Source organism: Astatotilapia calliptera, chromosome 6 (genome assembly GCF_964374335.1).
Source record: "Astatotilapia calliptera chromosome 6, fAstCal68.1, whole genome shotgun sequence".
In the NCBI taxonomy this organism is placed as follows: domain Eukaryota; kingdom Metazoa; phylum Chordata; class Actinopteri; order Cichliformes; family Cichlidae; genus Astatotilapia; species Astatotilapia calliptera.
In genome coordinates, this window is record NC_137427.1 from 14,786,364 (window position 1) to 14,808,279 (window position 21,916).

Genomic DNA, 21,916 nt, shown 5'->3' on the forward strand with positions numbered 1-21,916 from the left:
AACATACACACACACACACACAATGGACAACTGTACCCTCAAACACACAATAATAACATGAAGTGAACCACCACTCACAACCACTAGCACTTTATATAGCCTCTGTAGAAATTATCCACACCCTCACTTACCTTAACTGCACTACTGTATAGCTCTGTGTAAACAATCATTCTGTACATACGATATTTTTTAATCCTACAACTGTTTACAACTTGCATAGTTCCCATTTCTGTATAGCTGTATATCTCAGATTCCTGTAAAGTTATTTATTTCATATTCTGTATAGTTTTTCATATTTATATCCTGTCCATATCCTGTACATAGCTTGTACTCACTACAGCCTGTACATACTTATAGTTATAGAATATTCACAACATACTTCATACCGTGTACATTATAACATAATAGACCCATTTCTGTAATATACTTACATATCTATATTATTGCTAATATATATTGTAATATATCTATATCACTAAGCACTTCTGGATGGATGCAAACTGCATTTCGTTGCCCTGTACCTGTGCATGTGCAATGACAATAAAGTTGAATTCTATTCTATTCTATTCTATTCTTCTTTAGTTCAGGCTACATTCACACATTCATACGGTGCTTTATTCCTTATTCTGGGGGCAACCAAGAACACTTGGAGGAATTGGTGATTGAAAGCCGTCTTCTGATTATTGCCATGCTCTTATGCTTGGTTACCTTACTTAACAAAAGTCAGCTACTGCGGCTGAGTAATCAGTCCTGTTATATTCAAGTAAAGTCAGGTTTAATTGCTGGTGCATTGTCTGTATTGAATTATCTCTACACACAAGTCCACATGGTTGCAAAAAAAATAAAATAAAAAATCAGACACATAGAGGTCAGGATGAAGCTTTACGATCTTTGTTCTGTTCTGTTTGTTTCTTGGACCCAAATGGACTTGAGCAGACCTGTGGACATGGAGACTATGACACGCCTTTTAAAACCATTTTGCACACCTGGTAGATATCACTGAACTGTATGATCAGAGACATTTGGAGGATTTATTGGCCAATAACTCACAAGGCTGAGTCTTTGAGTGGAATACAATTCAGTCAAATGATATATGCCTTGCACAGTCGATCTGAGCAGTGATGACACATATTCATTACAGTCTGCCTATTGTGCAGATAACATTATCAAGCTGTCTGCAGTCAGGAGCCAGCAGTCAACTCAGATTTCACATTTGTCTTTAGCTCATAGCTCCACTACTTGATTGGATGTAGTGGCATGGCACTCTGGTAACTCCTGCTGCTGTCAGTACTCACTATGTGCATCCATGAAGCAAATGTAAGGCTTGTGCAACTACTACTAAGTTCCTCTGGTTAGAATGCTTAAAATGGAAATGTAGAAAAAAAATTCTGGGCTTGGTACTTGCAACATTGAAGTCAACCCAGTTCAGCAAGCTTCTGCTTTTTCTCCACACAGTAAACACCAAGAACATTGTTTTTACTGCTGTGGAGGCACACAGAATCGATTTTGTTTTTCCAACCATTCCCCTGCTTCAGATATGCCAAAAATACACACTGAGTTGCTGCCAAAACACGTAGTAGATATTTTGTTTTTGTGGTTTTATATTTTATATTATACATAGACTAATGTTTCCCTTTTGTTGTCCTCTTGTTGGCCAAGTGCAGTTACCTAAACATAATTTTTATATAAGTACACAATCTTCATAGAGAGCAATAGCAATGTTGCATTTTCCATCTTGCAATAATTTGGGTTTTTATTAGCTTGTTAAAACGTGTTTCCATATGTTCACAGTCATCAGGGGATGTAAGTGCATGCACACACATGCATCTTTCAGGGAGACTTGAGCAGACTTGAAATAGTGTAATTGGAAGGACTATTATGCACAGCTGTCCTGTTGCACATCCAAAACCAAGTATAATTCCATTCGAAGTCAGCAGACTAGCTGATGAGCTCCCAAATTACAGCAATAGACTCACAGGAGCAGATGAAGTTGAACTAACTCCTACTTACAGCACATTGAGAATGCTAACAGGTTTGCAAGCATGGGTTTCGGGTTTGACTTTTGGGTCACCTCCAAACCTCAAAATCAGGAAGAAGTACCTGAAAATCTCCTGAGGCTGACTTTAGTGTGGTGGGAACCACAGCCTTTGTGATGCATAGTAATTTGAGACACTGGATCCAGCGTGGGCAATGCCTTAACTAGAAGGTCAGCAGTTTGCTCTCTTTCTCCCTCTCTTATCTGTACCAGTAGTGCAGTCTAGGTTTTTGGGTCTTTGCCATAGTCCGATCATCCTGTCAACCCCCCTGTGTGATTTCCAGTAAATGATACTACAGAATTGCTGCCAGGTCAGAGAATGGGACTGAGGTGGATGCTGCATGGCCCAAATACAGAAAACACAACACTGGTGAGAGAGCACACAGTGGGAGTTTATTTCTCACTTCCAGAGAGAGAACGTAGACTCCACGTGAGAGCGTTGTGTAATAGTAACTATAAGTGGACAGATATAGCCTGAGCAGCTAAAATGGCATTCATTAATAATATTTAACCTGACTCTTAACTTCTGTCTTTTGTCCTGTAGTTATTTTTCAGTCCCCTCCTATATTAAAAAAATGCTTGCCTTCCATCCCACTTTCACCTTCACCAGTTCTATTAAGGTCTAATTTGTAATCAGAATAACAGACAGATACTGGCTCTTTCGGTTTTCTTATGATGGTCATGATAATAGATGACTCATGCATTTCATTTTCAGTGCAGGGGTAATGACATAAACTTGCGTGTGTGGCCAGACAGTTCTGTGTTGCAAGAGTCTTTGCATGCATATGTGCCATGGATGTCAACATGAAACCATAGTGAGGTTAATTCAAATGAATATAAATCTAGTACTGATAGAGTTGCAACATAAATTGGTAGATGATGAATTATATTTTTTATTTATTTAAGTAATAACCAGTATGACTTATTAGTATTAGACTAGTCTAAGAGTCAAGTGGCTTAAAGTCCCATTGGACGCTTAGGAAACCAATCCTTGGTTTCTGTTTAGTTTTTTTGATTTTGTTTGTTTGTTCTGATCATTGGTGGGGAACTCTGGTTAAATATCAATTTGACTTGCCAGCTATTGCTGATTGGTGACCATTGTTGATCACTGAGATCAGTGGAATCGCTAAGTTGCTGTGCAAAGCGAGTGTGGCATAAAATGAAACTCATCATCTTTCCTCATGTGGACCATGAATGAGATCAGTGGGTTTGATCAGTGGTTGTTGATCAATGGTCGTGACAATTTGCATATTAATGATCAAGAAACTGACCTCACAGCCTATAGTTTACTCAGTGGGCTACGTTCAGTCATTGTGCAAATGTAGTGTTTATAAGGTTGGGGAAACCTGCAGTCAGCTGAGAATGAAGAAGTCACTTGGATGACTGACAAAATGTTTCTCCCACTGAAAACGCTACGTCCAGATGAAGAGAATCATCCTTTTGGGATTTACTTACCTGGAGGATTGCACATGCATTAAGATGCTGTGAATGAGGTTTAACAGGTAGAGAGAGTGTGCCTTGTGTGCGTCTGCAGCCCATACATGTTGCTAAAACTAGACAGTGTACCAAGAATACGCGGAGGACAGGCCTTACACTGGGGGAAACTGAACCATGATGACACCCCTTCAGAGGACCATGTGACATCACTCACATGCACATTCATCCCTGCTGGTCAATGGTCAAGTAGGGAGCAGTTAGGTGAGGCATTGAATTATTAGACCCTAGAGAGGCAAAGATGTGTCAGTACTTTCCATATCATGTGACAAACTGCTGATTATGTCATTGTGGTCATTGTCCTTTCCTCAGCGAATCTACTCCCCCTCCAGTTGTCTTTCTTGTGGTTTATTCTTGTTGTTCTGTGGAAGCAAACAGTTTTATCTTACATCTTACTTGTTTCTTATTCAGTTCCAACCTGAACAGCTGGCTTTTGATTTGTATCACTGTTTCAGTTTTTATAGAAACATATCTGCAACATGAAAGAAGGAATGCACATGGATTTGAAAGGGAGGCTTCTCGGTGCTTTAGAAAATATGCTCTGATGTCATTGCTTCTGGTTAGAGATGGACCGATCCGATATTACGTATCGGTATCGGTCCGATACTGACCTAAATTACTGGATCGGATATCGGAGAAAAATAAAAAATGTAATCCGATCCATTAAATATCACGAAAGCACCTCACAAAACTTGCAACACACCGTAACTCACCTCAGGTTAGCACGTCGGAGCAGTATGCATCACGTGATAGAGCGGCTGTGGCATGCGGGACCTGTCGGTGGTCTGGATAGCATTTGGAGCTTCGCTAGCAACCCGGCATTTCATCTCCGACAAAGTTATCCCCGAGAGAAGTAAAGCAAGTGTGTAAGTCCATCTCTGAATGTTTGTAAAGCATTCCTGCGTTAAGCTTAACAAACGATATATGGAGCGACTGCCTCTTCTTGCTGCTACTTCAATCATGAAACTGCTTAACGATCAGCTGATCGGCTTTTCTGTCGCGAGTCCGTGTCTCTTGTTTGCTTTTGGCCCACTTTGCACCAGAAAGAGGAAACCAGCGGCTGAACAACAGCAGCACATTTAAGCTTGATAAGCTGTTGTTAGAATGTATTTAATATTACTTTCTACTCGAGGATCTTTTTCTACGTAGCTGACGGCTGGTAACTGTGCAGGGGCGGATCTAGCAAAGTTTAGCCAGGGGGGCCGATAGGGCATTAACAGGGAAAAGGGGGCACAAAGACATACTTTTCTTTCTTATTCTCATTTAAAATGTCTAGCTTTTAATAAATAATTATCTGACAGCCAAAGTTTTAATTTGATGCAAAATGAATAGAAGTCCATTATTGTATATAGTAACTATTAAGTCTAATATATACCCTAGTAAGCTATAGTACTTTTTCCTTTGGGAAGGTACCATCTGTGCAGTCTGCAATTTTGTTGAAGAAAGATGTTGAATCTATTTAATATTTCTTGAAAAATAATTGATTTCTGTGCATTTTTTTTTCACACTGCATCAAATTAAGGTTGATTACGGCGATTAAGCATCATGAGGTGGAGCGTGAGGGGTGGTTCCCTATTTTTTTATTTTTTTATTTTTGTTGTTGCTGGGAGTTGGAACCCTATTAGTTAGGTTGCTTAATATTTATGCTAAGTACTCTTTAAAATACCAGAATAGGGAGGATGGTGTAGGTTTAAGTTTATTAGATTGATCAGTATTGCTGTACTATGAAATATTTTTTTTTGCATACAGGTATAACAGAATAGCTTTAGTGTAGTTGTTGTTTTAAACTTGAGTATGAACTTATACAAAATGCAGCAAGATATTTAAAAAACAGTTTTGTTGATTAAAAAACACTATATCGGATTCATATCGGTATCGGCAGATATCCAAATTTATGATATCGGTATCGGTATCGGACATAAAAAAGTGGTATCGTGCCATCTCTACTTCTGGTTGAGGTAAAGGCTTTCACACAGCTAGAGAAGATCATAGGGTTTCATAACGTGACTAAATTAGTTTCATATATGATCTTTTTTTTTTCTCACATGGTCTCATTCATATGACTTTGTTAGCGTTCCTGGTGCTCTCTGACAGGCAGAGAGCACAATAACCATGGTGTTAACCAATCTGTTTCTAGTAATACACCAGTTAAAATAAATTTTGATAAACCATCAAAAATGGCATATTGGTTGATGTCTTCATAGATAGATCTTCACATTTGACTTTTACTTTCATGCTCATTAACCTTCCTTTTCTATGGGAATAAAGGCAGAATAGAACCAGCTGGCAGCCAGTTGGGTCAAGTCCCCTCGAGTTGTGCTCATTGACAAAGACTCATTCAGACTGATGACAACATGCTGGCAATCTGTTTGCATTTGCATGAAGTTACAGCAGAAGAACAAACAAGAATGCCTTTTGACATTTTGTTGAACAGGATCCGGACTTGTTTTCTTTGTTTTCCAAATTTCTTTAAAAAAAAAAAAATTGACCAACTTGAAAAGTTGGATGCCAGGATCCTTTTCTTGCTGTTGATTTCAGCTGTCATACCAACATTTCTTAACAATTGACACGGCTGTGTTATGTTCTGTTATCATAACAGAAGCTAAAATACATCTTTGTTAAATTAGCTTAAAATGATGCTCAATTGTAAAATAATGCATGTAGAGTTGCAACATAAAGTGGTGGATAATGCATTATACTTGTATTAGAGTTAGACTAGTCTAAGGCTGACGTGGCTTAAAGTCCCACTGAAGTGGCTTAAAGGACGCTTAGGAAACAAATCCTTGGTTTCTGTTTCGTTTTTTCATTTTGGTTTTTTGTGTATTTGTTTGTTTTTATATCACTATTTTTATATCACAGAGACACATCATTATAATTGAAGTTCAAGTAAATCTGCTCTCTCTGTGTGAAAGGTCCAGGGTTCAAAAAATGTTGTCAAGTGAGCTTTCAAAATGACTGTGAAGGGTGAGTGATAGTTTCAGATTTAAAAAAATACAAATGGAGTAAAAATAAACACAAAAATTAATTGGATAACAGTTATTATTACCTTGGCAGCAAGTAAAGTGTATGTGGGGGGGAAACATTGCAAAAATTAATACAATTCTTGTGTTTCTATTCTTTATATGTCGCTGTTATCCTTCTACAATCTGTACCCATATGTTTTCTAGTATGGACCCTAACAACTGCCTGCATACATTGATAAACTTGGTTAGACCCGAGTACTCCATCCATTAGCTAAATTCCTAGCTATTTCATTATCTGAGTGATTTCCAGCCCCTGCCCACTACTCTACTGAACCAGAGGCTGGATTGCCAGTAACCTCTTCTGTCTCTGGAGGGCTGAACCAGGCATTCTGTCTAAGCTTCAAATATTTAGCACACCTAATTGAGATCCGTGTTGAAATGTACACTCGTAATAACATAAAGGTATTTTAGAAATGGTGTTTTTTGTTTGTATGTGGACAGAGTAAGTGTTGCCTACACTATGGTTAGCCCTGCGCAGCCATTCCTCAGCTCTGTAGTGGAAACTAGGCCGAGCTGGTGTCAGGTTTCCATGTTGCAGCCGTTCCTGTCCCAGACACTCAGGGACTCGCATTGATTTTATAAACCACAACTCCAGGACAGCATTCAGGGCTCTGAACACCATAATGACATAATGGATGTTTTGGCCAAGCCAAGCAAAATGACATTATGTTCAGTGTGGTGTTTTATGTCTGCAATGCCTTGAATTTCTCTGGAAATGCACTGTGTAATGCTATGTGAAACACTCTGAGCTCCAGGAATAGACTGGCTGCTTGCTACACCATTAACTGAGATTTGTAAAGACAGGGAGACAAAGATAAGTAAGTTTGACGGTATAATTCAGTCCCTGTGTAGACAATAATGAGTCCTATTTCACCAGCTCCGTTCCATCAACTTGGCTAACGAAGTTGAGGATATGTCATTTGTGTCATCCGCGCAATGCAATTCAATAAATACGATTTGTTGTTAGTAAACACTGACAGTGAGACAAAGTGATATTAAAAGGAGTCATCCTGTTGGTCCTTTGAGTATTTTTCTACAGTGTGGTGTGGAGCTTTATTGATATAAGCACATAATCTCCACAGCTTACATTAACAGAAACTGTAAGTAGTGTAAATGGTTGAAGCGGCAGCTCAAAGTGACTTTCACGTTTGTTTGTTTTTGTCTGAACTAAAGTCAGAAATCAGAAATGATTCACTTTGAGACTGGCAGAAACAGCACTGCATGATTGAAAACTTTATATTGCTATTGCTTAGTCTTAATTCACATTATTTAAATTGTAAAAAAGTGTTAATTGTAGTTTGTTTTGTTTGTTTTTACATATAAAACTGAGATTGACATTTTAGAACTTGAAAATTAACTAAAGTGCATTGATTTGAAAATATCAAGTTTCTAATTATTTAGCTGTGTGTGCTGCTCTTACAACTGACAAAATTGCAATTGCATTATAAAAATATAAATACAGGTATTTGTTTTATTCTTTAATGCATGCATTAGTAGGAGAAGCTTAAGCTATTAGATCACCATTATTACATTCAATCAATAAAATAAGCTGAGAAAACAATAGCGATTACTCACCACCTCGAATGTATCATGATTAACGGAGACTATTGATCATCGTTATGTGACATCATTGTTTATCAGCTGCTTTTTCATTCGAAGTCAAAGATCTTTAATTCTTTTAGAGTCTCCTTATTGAGCAGAGTCACAGTATGACTGATTTTCTTGTGTGGTGGAGCTATCCCTCTAACTGTTTAAAAATCAATGAGCAGGGCTGCCTGTGGTCTCATAATTACATCATTTTTGCATCACTTAGTTAAAATATTTAGGTATTTAATTGTCCAAACTTTTCACTAGTGCTGTATTTCCATTTCTTTTTTCGCATTCAGTTGTTTTTGATAAATAACTCATTCATGATGTTGTATATTTCCAGAAAAGATATACACTGAACAAAAATATAAACGCAACACTTTTGTTTTTGCTCCCATTCCCCATGGGATGGACGTAGAGACCTAAAATTCATTCCAGATACACAATATAACCATCCCTCCCAAACAGTGGTCACAAATCAGTCCAAATGTGTGGTAGTGGGCACATCTGCTATATTGAGATAATCCATCCCACCTCACAGGTGTGCCACATCAGGATGCTGATCTGACATCATGAGTAGTGCACAGGTGTACCTCAGACTGCCCACAACAAAAGGCCACCCTGGAATGTGCAGTTTTTTGCACTATTAGGGGTCTGGGGACCCAGAACCGGTCAGTATCTGGTGTGACCACCATTTGCCTCATGCAGTGCAACACATCGTCGCATGGAGTCTATCAGATTGTCAATTGTGGCCTGTGGAATGTTGGTCCACTCCACTTCAATGGCTGTGCGAGGTTGTTGGATATTCGTGGGAACTGGTACACGCTGTCGTATACGCCGGTCAAGCAAATCCCGAACATGCTCAATGGGTGACATGTCCGGTGAGTATGCTGGCCATGCAAGAACTGGGACATTCTCAGCTGCCATCTGCCCTGAACAATGTGAACCATGATTCATCCGTGAAGCGCACACCTCTCCAACGTGCCAGACGCCATCGATGTGAGCATTTGCCCACACAAGTCTGTTACGGCGACGAGCTGGAGTCAGGCCAAGACCCCGATGAGGACGACGGGCATGCAGTTGAGCGTCCCTGAGACGGTTTCTGACAGGTTGTGCAGAAATTGTTTGGTTGTGCAAACCAATTGTTCCAGCAGCTGTCTGGGTGGCTGGTCTCAGACGATCTTGGAGGTGAACCTGCTGGATGTGGAGGTCCTGGGCTGGTGTGGTTACACGAGGTCTGCGGTTGTGAGGCCGGTTGGATGTGCTGCCATATTCTCTGAAACGCCTGTGGAGACGGCTTATGGTTGAGAAATGAACATTCAATGCATGGGCGACAGATCTGGTTGACATTCCTGCTGTCAGCATGCCAATTGCACGCTCCGTCATTGCTTGTGGCATCTGTGGCATTTTGCTGTGAGACAAAACTGCACATTCCAGGGTGGCCTTTTGTTGTGGGCAGTCTGAGGTACACCTGTGCACTACTCATGATGTCAGATCAGCATCCTGATGTGGCACACCTGTGAGGTGGGATGGATTATCTCAATATAGCAGATGTGCCCACTACCACACATTTGGACTGATTTGTGACCACTGTTTGGGAGGGATGGTTATATTGTGTATCTGGAATGAATTTTAGGTCTCTACGTCCATCCCATGGGGAATGGGAGCAGTAACAAAGGTGTTGCGTTTATATTTTTGTTGAGTGTAGTATCACATGTATCACCTTCTTACAAAGAGATTTTACTAATAAAATGAATATTTATAACTATAAACTTAAACAAATATATTGCTTTATTTGATGTTTTGGCTAAATACATGTAATTGAAACACTCGGGAGATGTATCATTCTGCCCTGTTTTCCTCATCCTTTAAAATTACATAAGCATAAGTGACCTGAACACTTTGATGTAAGAGAAGGTTTCTCTTCTTAATACAGCACAATTTCTGTGCAAAGCCTTAAAGAATCACTTAAGAAATTGCCTTGAATCAAAAAGCAAGGAAAGCAAAAGCAAAGAAAGTTGGCAGTGTTTTTTTTCCCCTTTTAGTAGCAGATGGAACTGGAAGGGAGCCAGTTGCTGTTAGAGGCTGATTGTTTGGATAGACTGTAATGGTTTCCTTTTTTCGGTTATTGTTGGCTGTAGGAAGGAAGGCATTAGGTCCACTGCCACAGCAGAGACCTGATATAAATGCAAACAAAAGCATTTCATTTTCTAAATATGACATTTTTATTCTCTTTCTTTATGTGTCCTTCTTCTTTCTTTTTCTTCTTGACCTTACCTGGGAGGGAAAAAAAAAAAATAAATAAATAAATATATATTATGCATGCTCATAAATCCAGTTTAAATAAAGACTCTGCTAGAGCATTCAATATTCTTTCGATATATTTCAGTACAACATTTTGTAAGTAAGCATTAATCACTATATTTATGAACAGTAATACTGAAGCCTACAGTACTGTGCCACACCTCATTATTTTATATTTTACTTCCAAGGAGCCTGACTTTCTAATTATTTTTATTTTATTTTTTATTTTTGAAGTGTTCCCCAGACTTTCTTGAAGTTTTCAGAGATTTTCTGTGGACTTTGGCTGCTTTTACATTCATTGTCAGTCCAGTCTTGTACTATTTTTGGAGCAACCTGGGTTTGTTTTTTTAATTGCACTACTTAACACTGACCTATGAATAATTCAAACATAAAAAATGAATATGCTGAGGAGGTAAGGAGAGAGGCTAACCATTAATGTCTGCAGCTATCTGTAAAACATGGTGGATACTCTGGCATGGTTTGTGGCTACATTTCAGCCAGTGGTGTTGTGGATGTTGTCAAAATTGATGGAATTATGAACACCTTCATTTTTCAACATGACAATGATCCCAAACACACTGCCAATGCAGTAAAAGCAGACCTGGACAGACAAAAACAGTGGAGCAGTATCAGTCATGGATTAGCCTCTCCCAGAGTCCGGACTTCAACGTGTTTGTCTTACACTGTATTTCCATTTATGTTTTAACCTGCCAGTAAATCTCTGCACCTACTGGAGGTTTGATGTATGGAGACTCACCGTAGACATGCATATATGCAGATTATCAAATAATAATACAAACTTTGTTTTGTCATGATTTTTTCAGCTCCAGCACTCTGACAGGATGGCATCACACGAAGGGGAGGAGCCTCCTCCGTACCAGGGCCGAACAGATAGTCGTTTAAAGAGCAAGAAGCCACCCAGCCTTGTAATAGCCATCCCTCCACCAGAAGCAGTGATGTCCCAGGTAGGCTGGTTGTGTTTTTTTTTTTTTACCTGACCCTGTCCTTCACTGCTTGGTATCATGCAACAGTTATTTAAATGTGTTGTCACATAACACGTAGGGTTGACATGGACCCTAACTCTGAAAATATAGACTGACTCATGAGCAGGTCTGTGCTTCTGTTGTCTCTGAAGTTTGCTGCTCTCTGTGGATTTAACACAATGAATTCTACAAGATATTAGTACATGCTAAATGAACTATCATGGATGCCTTCCGGTGGCTAGCCACTAAAAAACCGAAGTAAAAGTGTAATTTGCTAAGTGATACTGAAGAGCGTTACTGGCTGAAATCCAAATTGATGACTACTACATCTGAGCTGACGTTGATCACGGACACTACAGTCTGTCCTGCACTAGGTTAACATGGTCTACAATACTGCAAACTACCCACAAAGTGTGGTGATTTTCTTATTAGCACAGACTGGCAAACATAATACTGATATACTCTTTATGTTGTCAAAGGGTTTAAAAGGGGTTTTTTTTCTCTCAATTATACAATTTTAAAATAACTTGTTTTTTCTCCCCAGAAAAATGTGTGAAAATATTTACAAATGTCTTCTCTACTCTACCATTATTTAGCTTTTGTTTTCTTGTGCTACTACTACTAGTGGCCTGTCAAGCTCCATACTCTCTCACATCACATGTAATGTAGCGAAATCTAAAAAGTGACCTGTAAAATAACTCATTGTGAATCACTCACTCCTGCGTATAGCACAAAGTTCTTCATTTAAACGGAGATAAGCAAAGATCAGCTCAATGAACACAGAATTAAAACAGAGCCAAAAAAAGCCCGAGTGTTGTGATTGTTACTGAACAAATTTCTTCAAAGAAAGGCTTTTTATTCATTTTGTGTTAGTAAAGAGCACATTCCTCTCAATCTGCTTCATAAACATGGTCCAAAAAACATGTCTGGATATTTTGTGGGTAGCTCACATGGAGGTTCAGATCAATTTTCGGTTTCACTCACTGTGCGATTATGAAAATTAATGGATGGATTAATGGGCTGATGGACTACTTCATAAATGGTTTGTAATAATCATTTGACTCAGGATGCACAGTAGAAGAAAATAAACGATGATGGGCAGTACTTTACTTTTAAGAGTTTACAACACATTAAAGCAGCACAGTGTTCCTCGATGCCTCTGTAATTGCCACTTGCTCTCGCAAGCAGGCTGTTGGCACAACTATCTGGCAGTTTGTGTAGCCCATATATTTGTAACGGCGGGCCTCATGCTAGCAACACAAACAAAGGCATTTTAGCTACACAAATTAGTTGGTGCTCAGAGTTCAACTGAGCATGTCACATTTAAACTGTTCTAAAAGGCAAGCAGTGTAATAAACATGTAAATTTGTGCTGTGGCTTTGCACTGCAGGTATTTATGCTACTAGCTTTTCCATTACAAAGACAATTTTAGATCATCCTAAATTTGGTACTGATTTGCTGCATCATGTGCCATAGTTAATACTTAATCAGGATGTGTGAGGCAGTGTTATTATTCTGAACTAAAACTGAAAACAAAAACTACATATGAAAAGCATTTTAGTTAAGTAGAGTAATAACAACTAGATCTTAAGAAAAAATGATTACAGAGGAAGTCTTATACGTTTTTGTCATTGGAGTCAGTCAATGTTACCATTGGAGCCTGCTCAACAAGGCTTTGTTTCAGAAGGTGTGTGTGTGTGTTTTTTTTTTTGTTTGTTTGGTTTTTTTTGGGGGGGGGGGGGGGGGTTATTGGAGCTAGAAACGGGGAGTTTAATGCCTTTTTAAATTGTTGATGTTAAAAATTGTCACGTGGGGCACAAACATTTTTGGAGCATTGAACTGAATAACATTTAAGAGCCACTGGTGTAAAAGAGGGCATTTGTCCTCACTCCTCTGGAAGGAGATTGAGCATGGCCTAATTATGAAGGTACTTGCAACCTGATCGTTTGACAGGCTTTCCCCCTGCACAGGCAATATTATTTAGTTTTTATAGCTTATATATTTTATAGCAGCAAAGATTTCTGATGACAACATTTTCTTCGCTTCCTTTCTTCTGGTCAGCCACCACGACAATCCCTGAAAAAAACCCCAAGTGCTCAAGCGACCGGTTCTGTGTCAGAGAGCGTCGATGGACATAGAGATGGAGAATTTTCAGCAAGAGAAAGACGGGAGAAGTTTAGCAGACAAACATCGCTCTCACAAAGCATCCGAAAGTAAGCTCTGCTGCTGCTTCTGCTGTTGTTTTTGTCTCAGAGTCAAGTGTGACTCCACCTACAGTGGAGGCATAAGTAGCTTTGGGAGACAGAAAAAAATCAAATGTATGTAAGCATTCTCCCCTAAAGTGTATTTCAAAGAAGTCTGGGTGTTGTTCCCTGCAGTTCATTCACCTAAAACTATCAAGCACACACAATTCATTCATCCAGAAATCTCCTCTTCATAATCCTAATCCTAATTGCAGTCATTTAATTACTCCCATTTATCAACTACATGTCCTAATAGTCCAGTCATTGAGCGTGCAGCAAGCGTCAAGACATTTAATGTTTGGTAATAAAGTGCACTAATGTCTTTAAGAGTGCACAGTACGTGACTTTTGACTTCCCTTATATGAAAGTTATCCAAGCTACATCAGCTTGAACAAAGCTGCATTGTGTAATTTGGTGTCAAAATGTAACTGTTTATTTTTTTTCTTTTGTGGTAGTATCTACTCTCTTCATATAAGGTGAAAAACAAGACTCGGATGTTTCGTTTCATTTCTTGTTTATGTAGCTTTTAAGAATAGGTATATGCTAAACATTTCAGGTCATTTTTGTGAATATCTTCTTTTAGCTGAACAATCTTTCTGTCCCTCCAGGAGTACAGCCCAGTGGTTCGGTGTGGGCGAAGACTGTGAGACTAATCAGCAGGTCTGGCACCGGAAGAGCCTGCGCCACTGCAGCCAGCGCTATGGCAAGCTGAAGCCCCAGTACAGAGAGCCCGAGACGGCCACCAGCATCGACCAGAGCCTGGATTCACCAGCTGCCCACAGGATGCCCAGGGTATAATACCGTCATACAAAGACAGCGTCACTTAGTGTGTTATCCTACTGTTAGGATGCTACAGTTTTATTTAAATGTCTACCTTATCAGTAATTTTAACTTGAGTGGAGAACATCATCCAGGAAACATGATGCACTTTCTGTTTAATATTCTGATACTTTTGTAAGAAAAGAAAAACTTTTTGTTCTGAAGGAAACTAAACAGAATGACACACAGCAGGCTCCATGTGTAGCTACTAAGACTTTCCATTTCTAAACTGCCAAGAAGCTCAACTTTTTTTCTTTGTTCTCCACCTGCATTTTTTCACTTGATGAAGTGGAGAGATTTCTCAAGAAGACACTGTATTAAAGTGCTGCATAGTTACAGACGTGGACCATCTGTGCTGCAGACGAATCATGTCTCTCTTTCAGTCTGTGCCAGACAGTTCTGCTCCACTCATCCAATATTTTGTTCATCTTTTTGTTCTCTGTCCTCATCTACACACACCTACCATCATTCCCTCTTTGCTACATATATGTACGTTTACACAAACACATAAAGCAGTTCTCTCTCTCCCAGTGTCAGCACTGTGAAGTTTGTAAGTTATAAATATGATCCTGTCATGCTCACCCACAGAGTGCTTCTTCTTCAACGTCGGCACAGTAGGAATATGTAAAGATGCTTACCAGTTCAAATTCACGTGACTGTCACAGTGAAGTATTTTTATCAGGCTGACCCTAATCTCTCTTTCTGCTAGATTGTGGACCCCCTGGCACGAGGGCGAGCCTTCCGCTGCCAGGATGAGTTGGACAGCCGCTCTCCAAGAACACCTCAAACAGCTCAAGGGGGTCCGGTCACACCAGGCGTCGCTTCACTCATCTCCTTCACCAGCCAGCGCTCCGGGTACAGTCGCTTCCCCAAACGAAAGCGAGAGTCCGTCGCGCGCATGAGCATCAGAGCTGCGTCCAACCTGTTGAGGGTGGGTGGAAATGAAAAGCAGAGTGGCAAGAGCACTGGTTCGAATCCCGGCCTTTAATGTTTCCTCTGTGTTTGCATGCTTTTTAGCCATCCCTTTGAATAAAATGACAGTAAATGCCAGCATTTATTGTTTTTATCATTATTAGCATCATTAAAATCTCTCCTTTTTTATGCACTTGAAGAACCGCATGTCATGTGGCGTGTTTGTTGTTCAGGGTCGCAGCAGCTTGGCAGGCCCACAGGCTGGTCGCAGTTTCCCCAGGAAGAGCTTTGTCAGGCCCAGCTGGATGGACGAGGACACTGTGGATTCTGCAGATGCATCCGAGTCGCTCTTCTTCAGTAAGGTCAGCAGCAGCTCTCGCAGCCACCCGTTTGGCACCCGGATCTTTGCAGCAGTTTCTTTCCTTGCTTTTACTCTGTTTGACAAAATTCTATGTTTTCATTCGATTGTCATTGTTTACCTGCTTCTTCTCTCAGCCTCCATTTTTTTCTGTGACTGTATTTTTCTTTTTTTGTCCTCCTGTCTTCCTTGCTGTTTGTGTGTCCCATACAGCAACACATAACATGTGACTACACGTTAATTACTGCCCTCTCTTTTTGTCCTCTGTGTCCTGCATTACCTCTGTACAGGGTGATGTCCGTGATGAGTTATATTCCATGGCCGATGATGTCTTTGAGTCGCCTCCCTTGTCTGCCTCTTTTGCTCCCTGCGAGCAACCTTCCAGCCTGTGAGTAAATATAAATACTCAACCAAAGTCTCTGAATTGCACACATTGTGTTTTGTTTTTTTCCTTTTTAACCCTAATTCTTTCTCTGTCTTGCATACCTGTCTTCCTCTCAGTCCCAGTAAGGATTTATCACAGGCTCCTAAAATGCCAACACTATTCCACGAAATGGCTCAACCACGTCGCGGACGTCGCATTGCCTCCCAAGTGAAGCACTTTGCGTTTGACAAGCAAAAACGTCAGTATGGTTTGGGAGTTGTGGGGAAATGGCTAAACCGACAGTATCGACGAAGCATTAGCAGCAACGTCCAGAAGCAGCTGGACGACTTCCACAGCCACAGGTTGGGAATGAGCACTGTGCATATATACAAGTGAATTATTTGCTTGATTTAAATCAACATAACACAATTCAGAGAGAGATAATTAATTAGGCTGACAAAGTGCTGAAAGTATTTATTGGTTAGTCTTTGTTTTAGCTGTTACTCGATTCACAGCACTGTTTTGTGGTGTGCATGATTTCAGACCCTACTTTACCTACTGGATTACATTTGTCCACATCGTTATCACATTGCTGGCCTGCTGCACGTATGGGTTTGCCCCTGTTGGGTTTGCACAACATTCGACAACTGAGCTGGTAAGTATATATCTCACAGATTAATTTGGAGCAATATTTAAAAATAGAAAATATACTTTTTGACATGACAGGTTTCATATCAGTGTGAAAATTGAAGGTTAACATTTCGTAGTGTAACTCAGTATTGAAATTAGAATTCCTTTTTTTGCTCTTGAACACTCAATGTAAATATATTACCAACTTTTTAGTAGCTGTATTTGTGTCCTAAAACTCACAGAAAGAGATGCGTATTACTGTGCAAGCTAATACTCACAAGTCCTTGATCAGACTCATTTGTAAACTGTGATGCTCTGCTGCCCTCTGTAGGTGCTGAAGAACAAAGGCATTTATGAGAGTGTTAAGTATGTCCAACAACAGAACTTCTGGATTGGTCCAAGCTCTGTAAGTTTAGCTGTATTATTAATGTGCTTAGAACGGCTTTGGATGTTTGTCTAGATGTGCAAAACCTAAGGGAACAGCTCCCAAAAATGGTCGATATGGTCAAATGAACACAGCCAGAATGTATGATACTAGCACAGCTAAAGGGAGCTCACATTTGGTGTGAAGTTTAGGTTTGCTGTGTTTTCAGGTGGGACACTTCTGCCCTCCTCCAGTGCATTTACTTTATTTTCTCACTTCATGTTTTATCAGTGATGATTTACTGCATTTATTAAGTTACAAGCCTAAAAATGTCAATTTATTTTCTGCATTTAAAATTGATCGTTTCAGTTGTGAGAGTAAATTGTTTAAATGGAGGCTGAGCTGACCGGTTTTAGTAATTTATTAAGAAAAATAACGGAACTTCTATGTTTGAATGCATGAGCACATACACTATGTTGCCAAAAGTATCCACTCGTCTGCCTTCACACCCTTATGAACTTGGGTTGAGATTAAGACAGTCAGTCTCTTCTACACTTGCTCATCCATGACTTTATGGACCTTTCTTAGTAATGACAATAACATTATCATCCTTCCAACAGACAAGGATAAGTGCAAGGAAGAATATCATGAGAAAAATTTTGTCACTGCTCAGTGACAAAAATAAGATAAGATAAGACTTTATTGATCCCACAACGGGGAAATTATTGCGTCACCTCAGCTCAGGTACAGATATCAGAAGGAAATGCAAAAATACAAATAAGTGCAATCAATGAAAAAAAGTAAGATAATACACTATATACAATGGTAGCATACACAGTATGTGATTATGGATATAGTTGGAAATATGGAAGACATAAACTATATAGCTTGATATAGCTATTGTACCACTGCTATTCCTATTTATAGACACGTACACACTAAATATACATATGTATACATATACAGACATATATACCTGCACATGTCCATATACATGGAAGGTCCATTATGCATGAAGTGGTGACCGTGGATGTTCACAGTGTCCAGTGACTTATGACATCGTGATATGTAATTTGTAAATACTTACAAACCCCTGAAACGAGACCCAGGAAGTGGTTACAGGAAGAGGGTGATAGATTGTCTGATGCAGTTAGAATGAGACAATGGTATTGACGGGACCTCATACCACAGGTTTTACCCAGGCGAATCTACACAAAGTCTGTATGGTTTACCCAAGATAAATAAACAGGGTTTACCTTTAAGACTAATTGTCTGTATGATCAACTCGGTCACCTATAACATCTCAAAGTTTCTGGCTTTGATCTCCTCAACCCGCTTGTAGACAGCTCTGAACACCACATCCAGAACACCTTGGATTTTGTTGAGAAAGTGAGAGATGTCATTATGGAGGTTTGAGTCAAGGAGGCCATTTACGTAAAAAGGGAAAGACCATCTCTGAATCGAGGAGGGGGGCATCTTCACCTTCTTACAATGCTGTGATTGCAGCCATTTCCCAACTTTCTGTGAATGGTACTCATGGCCTTTGATCAGTGGTCCTTGATCAATGATCAGTGGTCTTTGATCAACAGGATTTGATCAGTGGTTGTTGATCAATGGTCATGACAATTTGCATATTAATGATCAAGGAACTGACCTCACAGCCCATTGTTCCCTCAGTGGTGCTACGTTCAGTCATTGTGCAAATTTGCTGTTTATAAGGTTGAGGGAACCTGCAGTCAGCTGAGACTGAAAAAGTCACTTGGATGAGTGATGAAACGTCTCCCCCACTAAAAACGCTACGTCCAGATGAACAGAGCCAACATCAACATTTGGATACAGGAGTAAATACCTTTGGGGAAAATTGTGTATTTAAAAGATAGACAGGCACCAGTTTATTTCTTTATCATCTTAATCTGTGTTTAGCATGTGTGTTACCACATTTTTTTTGATCTTTTAAAATCATTTCCATCAATTTTTAGGAAGACCTCATCCACCTGGGGGCAAAATTCTCCCCCTGCATCCGTCGGGATGCACAAATCGTCAGCCTGATCGAGAAGGCCAGAGAGCTCGAGAAAGATTCTGGCTGCTGCGTTCAGAATGACAACTCCGGATGTGTGCAGACCCTCAGCTCCGGCTGCTCTGTACGTGATAATATACACATACCTGTGCACATGAGTTTATAATCTTTAAGCATATAATCACTTAAACGCTCGTGCTAATCATTCACAGTGTCTTTGCTGTACTCTTGAACTTTTCCCCTTTAGATGCAGATTTTGGGTGTGCAGTAAAAAAGAAACATAATCCGTTTTTCATTTCTTTGCTGTGCTTGGTAAATGAGAAAGAAAACTGTGTCTTAAATATTTATAATAATATAAATGTATAATAACTTCATGCAGGAGACGCTGGCCACCTTTATTAAATGGGACAATGAACAAATGGAAAACATCAGTAGGTCGTCCGGTTCTGTCTGTCACCAGGACCCCAGGTGAGGATATGAAGCTTAATTAAAGTGTGTCATTAAAGACTCAGCAGCGTTTCACCACTTTGATGCTTTTCTTGTTGTGAACAGAATATGTGAGGAGCCTGCCTCTGCAGAGCCTCATTTATGGAAGGATGACATCACCACGTGGCCGGTGAGGGGCCACCGCTGCCTCGTTCATTCTTCATTTTTCTGTTGCTACTCTGTGTTCACTTGCATCTGAACCACATTTTATATTAATTTTCCTTTTTCTTTTTTTTTCCTTTTTTTTTGGTTTTACCTGTGCTGCTGTCAGATCTGTACATATCCAAAGAAGTGGAGTCACACAGGCTACAGACACATGGACTGTAACATCAAAGGACGGCCCTGCTGCATAGGAACTAAGGGCAGGTGCGAAACATGTGTTTGCTAAAGCGCTTTGCTACTCTGAGGTCATCTGTTTTAAATAAATAAATAAAATTTTATTTATTTATGTATTTATTTGTAGATGTGAAATCGCAACCAGAGAGTATTGCACTTTCATGCATGGTTACTTCCACGAGGAAGCCACCCTCTGCTCACAGGTATTGTGTGTGCATGATGATGAGTGTGTGTGTCTTTTTCTTTAGTATGTTTCTGACTGCAGTGTTGTTACACAGGTCCACTGTCTGGATGATGTGTGCGGCTTGCTGCCCTTCCTTAATCCTGACGTTCCCGATCAAGTCTACAGTCTCTGGCTCTCTCTCTTCCTACATGCTGGGTACGCACTTCCCCCTGCAGCAACGTCCTAAGACAAAGATTTATTTTTCCTGTGGTCATGTTTTATGGCTATGTTGCACAGATCTTTTAATTTCTGACACGTCTATCTATGAATGAGCTATTTCAGCTGAATGTAGCATTGATGATATATTGTGAGACTGTGTAATATGCCATGACAAAGCCTTTTACACAGTCAATGAACTGTTTCATTAATTTGCTATGAGTGATTACTTAATGCAGTTTCACTGTGTCAGCATCCTTGAGGATTCAAAACTAATGAAACATTTCTAATTGAGGACCCAGTGCTCGTGAGACGTTCGCTCACATGAGAACTGTAATACTAATACCAGGCAGGCACAAGGGATTTCCCTCAGATGTAACCCTTTAAAAGCAGGCGAGCAAACAAGCCAAAGGAGCTTAATGGGGGAAAAAAAAAATCCTAAATGCATATTTGTGATAATGCAGTGGTGGAAAGGAGTTTTAGTTACCAGTGATAACCTTTGTTTGTGTGTGTGTGTGTGTAGGCTTTTACACTGCGTGGTGTCCGTAGTGTTCCAGATGACCATACTGAGGGACCTGGAGAAGCTGGCAGGTTGGCTTCGCATCTCCATCATTTACATGTTGAGTGGGATCACTGGTAACCTCGCCTCTGCCCTCTTCCTGCCCTACAGAGCCGAGGTGAGTTCGTCACATATATGTAAATACACATTAATACACTTTTTTTTTTCTCTGAAAGTTTCAAGGCACACAGGATGTGAAGTTTTGTGCACGTAAGCTTTTTAAATTCATTTGTCTGAAAGTTTATGTTAAACCTTCAGTTAAGTGTCCTTGGTAAGTGAATATTCCAGTCGCATCCGCTATAAGGAAACTCTGTTTAATCTGTTAAGTCTGTATATGTGGGGCACTTGGGGCTCAGGAGCAAATCGCCCACTAAATAGAAGGTCTGGTTCGATCCAGCCCACATGCCAGTGTGTCCTTGGACACGATGCTGAAGAAAGAAAAAACAGCTTTTCACACACTTTGTTCTAAACACCAACATATCTGAGTTGCAGTGACTTTTGACAGGATTGGATGTACTTCTGTTGATTAAGCACTCACACTTGACACACACAGGTACTTTCACACTGTCAAATTTCTGCGATGTAAAATCAGACATTGTATATACTTATGTGCTTTCTTCCTCATTTACCCCCTAAATTATCTAAAGGGAGAAACCGTCATGCTGTTTCACTTCATGTATTTCTCGCTACACTATAATCTGAGTTCAGGTCTAAATGTCACCTGTGTGAGCTCCAGCTCTCGTTAGTTTTGTGTTACATTCTTATTTGAATTGCAGTTTCTGTGCCTGCTGTCTAAACTCTGTGGCTTAGCTCAGCTTAGTTGAGTTCACTCACTGGACGAGGGTTTCTCCTGTTGGGGATTATTGGAGCAGAATTGACCATCTTAGTCTAGAGGTTTAGAGGGGTGCAGGAAACACTTGTGGTATTAACTGTGGAAGTGCCTGGAGAAACCGAACTTGGGTTAACAGCACATGAGACAACTTTACTGCGAAAGCAGCAGCCCCACCAAACCGAGCGTAAAGC

The 21,916-nt window shown here is 39.9% G+C and overlaps 1 protein-coding gene across 1 annotated transcript in view; it reads left to right on the forward strand.

The window, feature by feature from the left end:
- The window catches only part of LOC113023967 (inactive rhomboid protein 2), a 36,774-nt gene that overhangs the window by 9,242 nt on the left and 5,616 nt on the right, over nucleotides 1–21,916 (forward strand). Inside the window, exons 2-17 of the mRNA XM_026170473.2 lie at nucleotides 11,268–11,408; nucleotides 13,488–13,639; nucleotides 14,278–14,461; nucleotides 15,198–15,419; nucleotides 15,634–15,762; nucleotides 16,049–16,146; nucleotides 16,260–16,484; nucleotides 16,666–16,777; nucleotides 17,084–17,158; nucleotides 19,096–19,257; nucleotides 19,513–19,601; nucleotides 19,686–19,749; nucleotides 19,891–19,985; nucleotides 20,083–20,158; nucleotides 20,234–20,334; nucleotides 20,858–21,011. Of these exons, the coding sequence (XP_026026258.2) occupies nucleotides 11,286–11,408; nucleotides 13,488–13,639; nucleotides 14,278–14,461; nucleotides 15,198–15,419; nucleotides 15,634–15,762; nucleotides 16,049–16,146; nucleotides 16,260–16,484; nucleotides 16,666–16,777; nucleotides 17,084–17,158; nucleotides 19,096–19,257; nucleotides 19,513–19,601; nucleotides 19,686–19,749; nucleotides 19,891–19,985; nucleotides 20,083–20,158; nucleotides 20,234–20,334; nucleotides 20,858–21,011 (2,061 nt within the window). The 5' untranslated portion in view covers nucleotides 11,268–11,285. The remainder of the gene's footprint in view (nucleotides 1–11,267; nucleotides 11,409–13,487; nucleotides 13,640–14,277; nucleotides 14,462–15,197; nucleotides 15,420–15,633; nucleotides 15,763–16,048; nucleotides 16,147–16,259; nucleotides 16,485–16,665; nucleotides 16,778–17,083; nucleotides 17,159–19,095; nucleotides 19,258–19,512; nucleotides 19,602–19,685; nucleotides 19,750–19,890; nucleotides 19,986–20,082; nucleotides 20,159–20,233; nucleotides 20,335–20,857; nucleotides 21,012–21,916) is intronic.